Genomic DNA, 12,684 nt, shown 5'->3' with positions numbered 1-12,684 from the left:
ACCACGGAGACAACGATACTTGGCAAATACCTCACTAACGAAGCTGCAGCAACATGTCGCACCCTGGGGTCCTCGTCCCCTAGCAGGTAGATGACAACATTATTGAGCACTCGTTCTTGCAGTCTTAACAGCTTTGGAAAGAAGGAGAATAAAGACAGATATAATCGCTGGATTTAACGAATTTTAGGTCAACTGTTTTAGAAGGCCAGCGAGGAAGAACTCAAGATGGCCAGTCTTAAAGCCACACATACAACCGCACCTTCTGTCACACAAACTGCAAAATAAATCTGAGGCAGAACACACTCCGAGAGATCCTAGCCCACTAGGTAAGCGCTGCTCGGCCTCACAAGAGTGAACGGCTTACCCCTGTGTAGTGATGGGCCCCTCTGTGTAGGTTTTCTGCTTTTGCCTCCAAAAAGCTCACCAACCTACACAAAAGAACATATTTCACAATGAAATAACTGCATTATTCAACACACACCCACTGGTGACCTGCACGGCTGACGGGCGGAGCAATGGAGGCGGCCGGCTCCAGCGTGTCCACCCAAGGGCCCTGGGAGCTCAAGACACAGCACTCACTCAACGACAGAAAGACTGACATTTTCAAACGAGCAGAATTCACATTCCGCTCGTAACTCCGGAGGCGGTGCCCAGTAGACTATTTTTCTTCAAAATGAACATAAACACCTGTTATCCTAAAGGACCCCAAGGGCCCTGCAGAATTAGCTCAAACACCTGTTGAAGATGGTGGGCGAGCAGGCAGGGGAGAAGGGCTGAGACACAGGCCCTCCCCACAGACGGGCAGGCCACCCACCCACCGGCTCTGTGACGTGCTGGCCAAGGCAACGCTGCCTTCCCAGAAATGTTCTGAGGTTGGAAGGAAATCACCCACGCAGAGCACCTGGCCCAGCCTGGCACATAACAAGCACTCTACAGACAGTGGCTTCAAAAAACACAAAACTGGAGTTCCCGTCATGGTGCAGCGGAAACGAATCCAACTAGTATCCATGAAGATGCCAGTTCAATCCCCGCCCTCACTCAGTGGGTTAAGGATCCAGCGTTGCCATGAGCTGTGGTATAGGTTGCAGACACGGCTCAGGTCCTGCCTTGCTGTGGCTGTGGCGTAGGCCGGTGGCTACAGCTCCGATTAGACCCCTAGCCTGGGAACTTCCATATGCCGCTGGAGCGGCCCAAGAAATGGCAAAAAGCCAAAAATAAATAAATAAATAAAAGCATAGAAAGAAAACATCTGGAATCAAAAGTTACCCTAGAAAATGAAAAACTGCAAGCCATCAAAAGTTATTTTTTTAATTGCAACACAATAGAAACTGCTGATCCAATCGTAGTCTGGTCTTGGGTATATTCCTTTTAAACAAGCACCAGTGACACGCTACATTGTTTCAGAGGTCTGAGTTCTTCTACTTAGAACAAAATGACTAAGACAACAGAAAAATCCAGGCCTTTGCCTGTACGTGAAAACTCCCAGGGCAGGGCCCAGTCCAGGAGAAGCGCAGGAGCCACGCAAAGCACCCAGGCCCCCCCCTGGTCCCCTGACCACCTTACAGCAGAGGCCCGGACCGACTCACTCACCTGAAGTCAATCTCTGCCACGGTCTCCAGGAGCTCGGTCCGCACCAGCCAGTAGGAGCTGCTCCTCAGGGTCAGCAGGTCGGTGATGAGCTGCAGCCCCCACTGGCTGTAGCTGCTGCCGCAGAGAGCCGCCACGCAGAGCTGGAGGACGGGGTGGCATCAGGGCCTCCGAGGCCTGGACGAGCCTCCCACCCACACCCGCTCCGTCTTCTTTGGCACACAGGCGCTCCAGGGCCTGGGATCGAGCCTCCACCACCACAGTGGCAAGGCCGGATCCTTAACCTGCTGAGCCACCTGGGAGCTCTGCCTCCTCTTATAGGACTGTTCTCATCTCTCAGGAGCATTTAGAACATAAACTCGAGCTTAAAGGTAAAGTGTCCCCTTCCCTGCCTTTCCTGCCAGACACCACTCTCGCCAGCCTGCACCAGCAGCCCCGTAACATCTGAGCCCAGGCCCGGCAATGGGATGGCGCCCCGAGGCTGCACCCTCGACCTCAGCACTCGGGCCCTCGCACAGACTGCTATGAGCCGCCCCTGGGCCGGAATTTGTTCGTGCTGCCAACACACTTCCTCTGATCCGGGAACAACAGGGAACCCTGGCCACACGTGGAACTAAGACCAATTCTGGCCAGGCCATGAACTGTCCAAAAGGGACTTCTACCCTACCAATTCGACAACTGCAGGGCCAGGCCGTGACATTTCAAAAAGGGACTATACGCCATCAATTCGACAACTGCAGGGCTTCTGATTTGATTCTTCCTGGTTAACCTGGACTGTTGGTTTACGAACCAGCTGACACATAAGGGCTTCACCTGCCTCCACATACAGGATGGGGCTGGCCCCTAAGAGGCACAAAGGTGATTAAATAACCACCTAAGGCCACGTTAGTTAGCACCATGCATTCTGTGGGCCTGAGGGTGGTTGTTTTTTAACTCACCTAGTGTGCACAAGACACACTTCTAAACATACGCTACAGGAAAGGCATATTTCATATATCCTGAGATAGAAACTTAAACCAAAGCCTGATAAACCTCAACTTTGCTGGCGACGTTTCCTAAGACTGGGTGGCGGACACACGGTTTATTGCTTAGACTATCTGGAAATGTTCACTATAAGCTCCCACTTGAAAGGTAACCCGGTCAAAGGTTCCAGCAGCAGAAGCCATGACCTCCACAAAGGATCGTGCTCACCCTCACGGCAGTGCACGCCAACTTGCACGTAACGGAGGATTCATCCTTCAACGTCTTTTGCAGCAGCGGAATGCAGTCCACCAGAGCAAATGCATTTCCTGAGCAGAAGAGAAGCAACAAACGCCTTCGTGGGGCCCTGACCTGGAGCGCCAGGTTCAGAAGAGGCCACGCCCCACGCTCGGCTTGCCTGTCAGAGCCCGGACGGCGCCCATCCAGTCCCCCACGTGGAAGCGGGACCTGCTGAGGATGGAGGAGACCAGGGTCCCGCAGAGGATGGCTGTGGCGCCTCGGACCTGCGGGTCGCCGTGGTGGATGTAGCTCAGGATGTCCGACACGTACTGCTCGTCTGCGGAGAGATTGCCCAGCGGCTCTGGTCCCCGCGCTGCCACCGCCGCCGCCGCCGCCGTTCTAACGCACGCAAGTGAAGGCTTCGGGTCTCGGGAAAGGAAACCAAGGGGGAGGGCGACCCAAGTCCAGGAAGACTTGAACGCAAGGATCGCTGGCGGGGAGAAACGTCTGGGGCTTTCTTTCTTTTTTTTTCATTACTCAAATGAATTTATCACGTCCGGGGCCTTCTATACCCGTTACTGCCCTGATACCACTTCAACACAACAGAGCTAGCTTCTGGATCATAATTTCGGGCCATCGGTCAATCATCAAAATTCCAAGATTTCAATTCAAAAAACGCTTAGATCAAACTGGTCCGCATCGACCTAATACAAACTCAAAAGCGCCAGGAAGACAGAGCAGGCCTGGGCTCCCGTGAGGACGGCCTTCTCCCACCACCTCCCCCGGGCGAGTGTCACAGGGCCGGGGCCCCGCACTCACGTCCCACAGCCTGAGTGTGAACATCTGGCCTGGCTGGCGTGACCCACAGCAGTTCGATTACACACCGTCTGTGCTTCTGGTATCAATCTAATACATACGTAAACCAGCTCTTTTGGTCCCAGATTTCGCTGCTTTGCTAAACCTCGCATCTACAGACGACCCAAGAACACTGTCCATATGTTTTAGGAAGAGCTGTGACGCACTGCAAACGCCACAGATTAACTCAGAAAACTCGGTGCTCTAAAACCAAATCGGCCAGGATGGTCTGAACAGTTTTCACATCAGTGAAACGCGAGGACTAAGACACAAACTCTGCACATACCCGGGTACTCCACGCTGTCCAGGGGCGCCTTATAAAGCTTGCTGAAGAAGGACTCAGGATGCAGGGCCACGGCGGCGCCCACACAGCTGAGCGCCAGCGCCTTCACACTGACCCTCACATCCCGGTCTGGAACCAAGGCTGCAAAACAACCCGGCTGGGCCACCTTAGCTTCAAGGCAGCACACACTCAGCTTCCAAGTAAACAAAAAACTAGACCCACAGAACCAGGGGCCCTCCCCACCCCCCGCCCCTCAATCAGGGGACCCCCAAGGGCAACCCGATTCCACTCCCTCCGCTCTGTCCACGAGGCACCGAGCGGGTCACCAAGCCACCCTCTGAACCCTGAAGTCACCTCCCTCAACTCTGTAGCGGCCTTCCTGTACGTACCGTTTCTTTTCCCCGTCAGCAAAAATGAAGCAGATAAAAGGCGGACACAGTGGACGAGAGGAGCAGAATCCTCGTCGGTGGACTGGCCTATGTCACCTTTGATGCGGCAAGGCTGGAACACAAACACTGACACTCGGCTGTCTCGTCCTCAGAGAGCAGCACTTTCCCTCCCTGGTTCATTCGACACCTGGTTCCAGAGCAGCAGCTCTGCTGGGGCGGGGGTCCAGAGGTGCCCATCTCTGCCCCCACACACCCGACCTCGGACCCCGGCAGAGCAGAGGGAGTCAGGAGCCAGGGTCACATGGGCTGGGGATGAGCTTGAGGGGGGGGCCTCCGGTAGGAGGACAGCTGTGAGCTGGCATCGGGGGTGGCACTAAGGCAGAGAAGAGAGCCAGGGAAAGCCTGGGGCGGAGAGGGGTGGCCCCAGGGGGCGAGGGCACAGGAAGGGACCACCCGGGTTAAGACAGTGACTGAGCATCCACGGCAGGACTGCACACAAAACACAATTTCTCATCCTCGAGGAATTTAAAATCAACGGGGAATACAGGACACTGACATGTAAAAAGGTAGGCAACACAGAGATAATTTTAAGTCAGTTCAATGGACAACTGAACAACAACAACAAAAACCCAAATGACCTCACAAAACATGGGCAAAGAGCTTGAAAAGACGTTTCTCCAGAGAAGATGCACGGACGGCCAATTAAACACAAGAAAAGATGCTCAACATCACTCATCAGGGAAACGCAGGTCAAAGCACAATAATTCACCATCTACACCCGGCGTGATGGTTACGCTCAGAAACACCAGGAAACACCACGCATCGGGAAAGACGTGGAGAAAACGGAGCCCCGGCGCGCTGAGGTCGCACGCCAAACGGTCCAGTCGCCGTGGAAAACAGCGCGGCAGTTCCTCAAGAGATTTCAAACAGCCCTAGCCTGCGACCCAGCGATTCCACTGGTGTACACGCACGACAGCCGAAATCAGGGCCCTGAAGGAGCTATTTGCACCCCAACAGCCCAGAGGCGGAAGTAAGCCAAGTGCCATCAGAAGGCCACGGAGATGCAGACGGGAAACTCAGTCTCCAAGGGAAAGGACTCCGACTCCTGCCCTCGCACGGAGGAGCCCGGGCGCATCAGGCTGAGGGAACTAAGCCAGGCGCAAAAGGACTAATACCGTACGCTTCCACCTGCACGAGTCCCCAGAGGGGTCCACTCCACGGCGCCCGAGAGGAGAACGGGCGGGAGGATGGGAGGTCAGTGTTTCAAGGGGACGGAGGTTCAGCCTGGGAAGATGAAACAGCTGCGGGCACGGGCGGTGGTGACAGCTACCCAACAGCGTGAGTGCACTGAATGCCCCTGAGCTGGGCACCTAGAGGTGGTTATGATGGTACTTGTCTGTCGTGACTATTTTAGCAGAATAAACAAATCAATGCAGCGGAACAAAAGGAAGACCACGCAATGAGGGCTCCAAGAAGTGAGGTGAGGTTTGCCCGGGAAGGACCCCAGGGAGGCAGAACTCCAGGCAAGTCTCAAGAGGCAGAAAAGGAGGCGGACCTGGGAGGAGGGAGACAGCTCAGCCAAAGCTCAGGGACAGGAGAGCTGGGAGTGCAGAGGAGAGACAGTGGCCAGGGTGAGGGCACACTCAGAGGGCTCGGAATGCTGGACGTCTCGGGCCCGAGAGTCTCACCTTGTTTTCTGGCTCTCCTGCCTCAGCAGCTTCATCTCTCGAGACAAATTTATCTACACTGCTGTCGGAGGGCTGCCTGCTGTGGCCCAGGCTTTTCAACACATGTGATTGTTGAAGGGCTTCGAAAACAGAGAAACCGAGGTTAACAGACAAGATTCCGGTTAAAACACACACACACACATTTACACCAAGTCAACATCCAAGTACGGGATCTGGGTCAGGAAAAGGATGATCACTTCTCAACCGACGGTTCCCTCCTTTGCGACGCACCTCCAGGGAAACAAAGATCCCGGGAGGGGTGCTGGGTGCCAGGATACAGGAGGCCAGGGTGGAAAGCGAGGCCCCTGGGGGGACAGCGCCTGAAGCCACGTACCGGTGGGGGAGCTTCTGAAAGCATCCGGGCCTCCGTGGGGAAGGAGCCCTGCGGCGTCCTCGTCCGCGTCCGCGTCCTGGGGCTGTCCCAACCGCAGCCCAGAGTACTGGCCGTCTGCACCATCCAACACCTGAACAGTTCACGAGGGCGGTGAGAATCGTGAGTGTGTTCACCAGGGGGCAAGGCCTCCGGGAGGCCAAGACAAAACCCGCAGGTAACACAGGCGGCACCTTACACGCGAACGGGGAGGTCAGTCACTGCCTCGAGCGCACACAGATGCATGCATGTAAATTCGCAGGAGCCTACTGATCACACTTTACCATGTTATACAAAGCTTCATAACCCAAAACTCCAAAGAAATTCCAATCTGGGCATTTCTCTTTGTGATTACAAAAAGAAAAAAAAAATCTTTGTGTTCACAAGCAAAGTTTACAGTAAGTCAAAACTGAGAAAAAACCTTTTAGACAAAAGCCTCACAATGTAGGTTATCTCCTAACCTACTAGGACAGAATCAACTACGTTTTGGGCACAGTATTTCATCTATTTAGCCGTATACTTGGGTTACGAGTGCATACTGCAAAATTTTTGACATCCACTTGAGATTCCATGTAACTGATCTGAAAAACCAAGTGACAGACCCTTAATATGCGAGTAAATTATTACTGAAATAACTCTATTATATCATCCAGAAAAACCATGCCAAAGCCTCCCAATTTAATTAAAAACAATTGAGCTCATGATCAAAAACAATCAAGAAAGACATGATTTTCCCCATTCTCCAGGTTAGTTTAAAAAAGCAAAACTACACGGGTTAAAACGAAAAGTTCCACCACGATAAAAACAAAACAAAACAAAACAGGAGTTCCCTAATGGCTCCGTGGGTTAGGGCCTGGTGCTACCACCGCTGAGGCTCAGGTCACTGCTGTGGTACGGGTTCCATCCCTGGCCTGCGACCCAGGCAGGCTGGAGAGCACTGTGTGTACCGGTTCCCTTAGCTTCCACCATCGGGGCTGTCGTCATCTTCACCTGCGGCCACGTAAAGCCGGGCAAGGAGGACCATCGCTACTCAGGGCAACACCGCCAGTTGGTGGCAGTGGCCCCAAGCCCAGCTCCCAGAGCGAGCTCCGCACTGTCGCACAAGCAAGAGCCCTGTCCCTTCACTTGGCTGATTTTTCTCTGCGGCAGTCACTGCCAACTGACTACGTGTTTGTTGGCTTGTAAATGGACTCATGGCTTACTATCCGTCCCCCGACCCCTGCACCCACGCACACTCACTCCAGAATGGGCGCAGGAAAAAACGAGGTCCGTCGGCCAGACCTGACACACCGCCTGCTTTTCGAGTGAAGTTTTACTGGCACAGAGTCGCGCTCAAGCATTTCCGCCTTGTCTGTGGCTGCTCTGCCCACAACAGCAGCGATGAGGGTGCGCACGGGCCAGAGGGCTCCCGAAGCCAGAGAGCTTCACTCTCTGCCCAGGGGGAAAGAGTCGGAGACCCTCCCCACGACTCAGCTTCGTGCGCTGCGCCCACTACTCCTGGGAACCTAACAGTGCTCAGCACCTTTGTTCAGCAGGCAGTTAATGACGAAATACGGGACAGGGAAGCACCTCACAACTGAGAAGGAACGACATGGATCCGTGGGACACACCAAAGGGAAGAGGCTTGGCTCCCCGTGGGCCAGAGAGGCCAGCGAAGGGCCCGCTGCCCGCACTGCAGCACCTCGAGACAGGACACTGTCGTCACTCCCTAGTCCAGCAAACCCGCCCAGGAATCACCTACTATTAAAGGCAAGGTGGGCTTTCCCGTCGTGGCTCAGCGGAAACGAACCCCACTAGCATCCACGAGGATTAATCTGGTGTTACTGTGGCTGGGGTGTAGGCTGGCAGCTATAGCTCCAATTCGACCCCTAGCCTGGGGACTTGTAAATGCTGCACTTGTGGCTCTAAAAAGAAAAAAGAAAGAAAAAAAGGCAAGATGGAAGCTGGTGCAGCAAGCAAACAGCAGAGACTTCCTTCACGCTGCCCTGCAGCCGAGCCCAGCCCCTGCCCCAGCCGTCCCCACTGCCTGCCTAGCGGGCACCCTTTCCTCACTTAAAATCACCCCCCCCACTTAGCCGTCCTCTCCTGCCCCAGGCCTTCGAGTTAAAAACCCCAAAGGCAAGCCCACTTCTCTACCCAAGTGAGTGGAGATCCACTCAGCCTGTAGAGACCACATCCTCACAACAGCGGGACAGCTGCCAGTGTTTATCTCAAGTAAAAAAACACAACAAAAACAAAGCCATATTCTTTCTTTGGCTGCAGCCGCTTGATGTAGGATCTCAGTGCACAGACCAGGGATGGGACCCAGGCCACAAGGGCGAAAACACCAAATCCTAACCCCCAGAACACCAGGGAACTCCCAAGCAGATTCTTGATAAAATACATCCAATTGTACCAAAACAATTACTAGTACAAACTGCTAAAATGAAACTGGGCCATAAAACTCAGCCTATACCTGTACCAGACTTTCTGATGAGACGACCCTTGAGGTGTTTCCTGACCACTCACTAGAGACCAGAGGCACTTAAATCCATGCTCTATAAGATGGGGTGTGTTGTAGAAGTTTCTGTAAGTGTTTCAGTTTCAGAAAGTGCTAAGATAATGCACATTAGTGATGTTAATCACACCAAATTAGGACCAAAGATCTGGTTTTTTTGTTTGTTGGTTTTGGGCTTTTTTTTTTTTTTTTTTTTTTTTTGCTTTTTAGGGCTGCACCCACGGCATATGGAGGTTCCCAGGCTAGGGGTCCAATTGGAGCTGTAGCGGCCGGCCTACGCCACAGCCACAGCAACAGGGGATCCAAGCCGCATCTGCAACCTGCACCGCAGCTCACGGCAACGCTGGATCCTTAACCCGCTGATCGAGGCCAGGGGTCGAACCTGCATCCCCACGGATGCAACGTCAGGAACTCCCAAAGCTCTGTTAACAATAGGCTCCTTAAGGATTTTCAAAATAATGACTTAACCTGTGCCCCACAAGGCATTAAAGGTAACAGACACTCGATTTCAGGAGAGGCGGTGTCATCAGCTAGTCCAATTGTGGACCCCGTGCTCAACACAGGCGACATCCGGCTGCTTCCCTCCGTGAAGGTCCCGGACGGGCCCAACTCTGCTGCCGATCTGGGGTTGGGGTTGCCGAGGGAGGGGAGGGTGGGGAAGGGGTGGAGCAGGGGGCTGGAGTTAGCAGGCCTAAACCACTCCACAGAGAACAGAGCAACAGCAAGCTCCTCCTGTGTAGCCAGGGAACTACAGTGAACACCCCATGAGAAACCGTAATGGAAAAAGCAGCTTAAAAAAGACACATGTATAACTGAATCAGTGCTGTACAGCAGAAATTAACACAACTCTGTAAATAAACCACACCTCAATTTAAAAAAAATGCAAAAACCCAATCTGAGCTGGTGACCTCTGCACCGTTATTAGCGGGCCAGGTGGAGTGAGTAAGCAGGGGGGCCTCCGGAGAAGGCCTCGCCGCAGGAAACGGGCTGCCCCCTCTGACCACTTACAATTTCAGAGCTGTCTGAAGGGGTCACAGCCGAGTCAGGGCCCTCGGTGGTGGTCTGGGAGCTGTCGCTGACGGGTGAGGAGGCCTGGGTCCCATCGTTCAAGTCCATGGCAGGGTCCGACGGGACGGCACTCATCTGGCTGGAGCTGTGGCTCAAGATGTCCTCCTCGTCCCCATCGGTGGCAGCGCTGCTCAAGTCACAGCCGCTCAGATCCACTGAGTCCGGCTGCAGCGTGTGCTGAGACCGGGGCTGTTCTGTGATGATGTCGTGACCCACAGAGTCGGCAGCGGAGCTGGCAGAGCCAGGAGTGGAGACACCGGAGGAGGGGGCCAGCTCACCACCCAGCTCACCCGTGACCGAGGCTGAGGACAAAGAAACCCTCGTTCCTCAAAGGGTCGGGAAAAGCATACGCAATAGGGAATCAAATGTTTGCAAAATACCCCCACCATCCACGAATGTTTCCACTGTAATAACTGCTGGAATACAGTGCATCTATGAACTAGCAGATTTCAAAAGCAGGCCAGCAGTGCATCCTTCAGACATTTTCACTGTATTATTTACTTACCTTTTACTATATTACTGTCCCATCCTGATAAAATAAGGGTCCCAAGAAGCTATTTTTAAACTGCTGTGGATGCTCCCACTACAAAGACACGAGTGTGCTCAGGTCCTTAAGGCCTGGGCTTAGAGCAGCACACAGACTGTGGCGAGTCCCAGGCAGACTGGCCGGGGACATGGCTGGGCACTCACTCAGAAGTGCCCAGAGCTCCAAGCAGGTGGTGCTCCTGGAGGGGGGCTTCCCTTCTTCCTAGACCCCACCCAAGACCTCTAAGCTAGTTCATCTCTCCTGCAGCATCAAGTTTCCCGTTTTCCTCATGTCGTTAAGAAAGCACCACCCCTACCTAAAAACCTGCGGCAGGTTCTAAGCAGCGTCACTCCTGGAGGTCAGTGAGCACCTAAGCTTACAGTGTTGGGCAGAGCTGTAAGTTCTTGTTCTATTTTTATAATTTAAAACACTGATTTTTATTTTGCAGAGCAAATCAATAAATAAGTATTCACTAGTAGATTTATACAGATTTCCCTCCGAAATATTTTAGCCTTATTTTCAGTTATCTAAAAAGACTCTTTTGAGTGGGGTTACACGACCTGAACCACTCTCACTGAATCCAATTATGATATCTTAGTCAATGTCGTCTTGTATAAGATGAATAAAACGTCTAACTACATAACTATTTTAAAACAAATGGAGATTTCCTGCAAGTTAAATTATTCTAGGACAATTCCTCACCCCCTCTTCCCACCTCCCAACCCCTGCAATTCACCCTACCCCCATGCCTTTCTCAAAAAGACACACTCCGGGAGTAGTGACCTAACTGCATCAACCTAACGGACTAAACCAAGGAAGCAGCAAATACCTGATGCAAGGAAATGCACACACACGTTTCAGAGGAAGCACTGTGAAAGCAGCCCGAGCCGGAGCCCCAGCTGCGCCCCAGAGGCCCCTGGGCGGAGGAGGGGGGGAGGGCACCAGCTACTGAGGGCAGGGCGCTACCTGTGAGGGCGGGGCTGCTGCCCTCCGACCGCGACGCAGGCTCATCCTCCAAGGCCGCTGCGTCTCCCAAGAGCACCTTCCCTAGGAGGTGATGCAGGGAGAGGTCTTTTCAGGCCGAAAAGCAGAACTTTGAAGACCAAACAAGGCATATTCTCAGGGGAAAATCATGACCAGATTTAACTCATGCCCTTATCTGTCATTATACACAATTTCTATACACGTACATCTAGAGCACAAAACACAAAAACCGCAGAGATATATTTAGAGTATTATCAAATTCAATCAACCGGAACGGGAAGACAGTTAAAACAATGATTCTCAATCTGTACCGCAAAGTGTTCCAATAATTAACATGTCTTGATTTAGGCTACCCTTGATGTTAAATAATTTATATTATTATTTAACCTTAAAGATGGTATGGCTAGAACCAATTCCATTAGCTCTTGGGAAAGTCATGCCATATTTCCAATGGCACAATGAACTTATACGGAAAACTTTTATACCTTAAGGTCACTTTTCTTTTACTATCTTTTCTTTTTATTTCTATTTTTCTGACTGTACCTACAGCATGCAGAAGTTCCTTGGAGTTCCCATCGTGGCTCAGTGGTTAATAAATCCGACTAGGAACCATGAGGTTGCAGGTTTGATCCCTGGCCTCGCTCAGTAGGTTAAGAATCTGGCGGTGCCATGAGCTGTGGCTTAGGTCGAAGACGCAACTCGGATCCCACGTTGCTGTGGCCGTGGTGTAGACCGGCAGCTATAGCTCCGATTAGACCCCTAGCCTGAGAACCTCCACATGCTGTGGGAAGAGGCCCTAGAAAAGACAAAAAAAGACAAAAAAAAATAAATAAATAAAAAATAAAAAAAGACGTTCCAGGGCTAGGGATCAAACTCATGCTACAACAGTGACAACACAAGATCCTTAACCCACTGTGCCACACCGGAACTCCCTATCATCTTTTAATTTGCTAGATTTCTACAGGTGATAATCGGAACTCAAGCACTGATCTGAGAGGATGGAATAATACTTCATCTTCACAAAGTTCTAAATATACGTTTTACAGTTCATGGTTTCCAAACTGTATTAATAAGAAAAAAGAAAGCAAAAGTCTTAACGTGATTTAACTGAACTCACTAAGTCATTATGGTTACATTACTTATAAATGTCATTAAATAACATTATCAAAATAACTATTGTTCCAATTTCTAATTTCAC

General features: G+C 52.1%; 1 protein-coding gene across 12 annotated transcripts in view; it reads right to left on the bottom strand.

Annotated features, from left to right (window-relative positions):
- The window catches only part of HTT (huntingtin), a 123,536-nt gene that overhangs the window by 74,469 nt on the left and 36,383 nt on the right, over nucleotides 1–12,684 (bottom strand). For 6 of the 12 annotated variants that reach the window (XR_014811937.1, XR_014811938.1, XM_013978501.3 and 3 more), the window contains 11 exon segments: nucleotides 11,469–11,549; nucleotides 9,917–10,278; nucleotides 6,376–6,505; nucleotides 6,003–6,121; nucleotides 4,315–4,426; nucleotides 3,929–4,066; nucleotides 2,966–3,124; nucleotides 2,779–2,876; nucleotides 1,591–1,730; nucleotides 365–428; nucleotides 31–131 (listed from right to left, as the gene is read on the bottom strand). Coding sequence is in view for 8 of the 12 variants with exons in the window: in XM_013978501.3 (XP_013833955.3) it covers nucleotides 31–131; nucleotides 365–428; nucleotides 1,591–1,730; nucleotides 2,779–2,876; nucleotides 2,966–3,124; nucleotides 3,929–4,066; nucleotides 4,315–4,426; nucleotides 6,003–6,121; nucleotides 6,376–6,505; nucleotides 9,917–10,278; nucleotides 11,469–11,549 (1,504 nt within the window). In the remaining 4 variants the exon portion in view is untranslated. 12 annotated transcript variants of the gene reach the window in all.

The sequence above is a fragment of the Sus scrofa genome, chromosome 8 (genome assembly GCF_054392235.1).
Source record: "Sus scrofa isolate SSC_HxYL_T2T_F1_AM1 chromosome 8, Sscrofa_HxYL_maternal_Yorkshire_Landrace_v2.0, whole genome shotgun sequence".
NCBI lineage: Eukaryota > Metazoa > Chordata > Mammalia > Artiodactyla > Suidae > Sus > Sus scrofa.
Note: the sequence above shows the minus strand (reverse complement) of the source record. Positions and strands in the feature narration are given on the sequence as shown.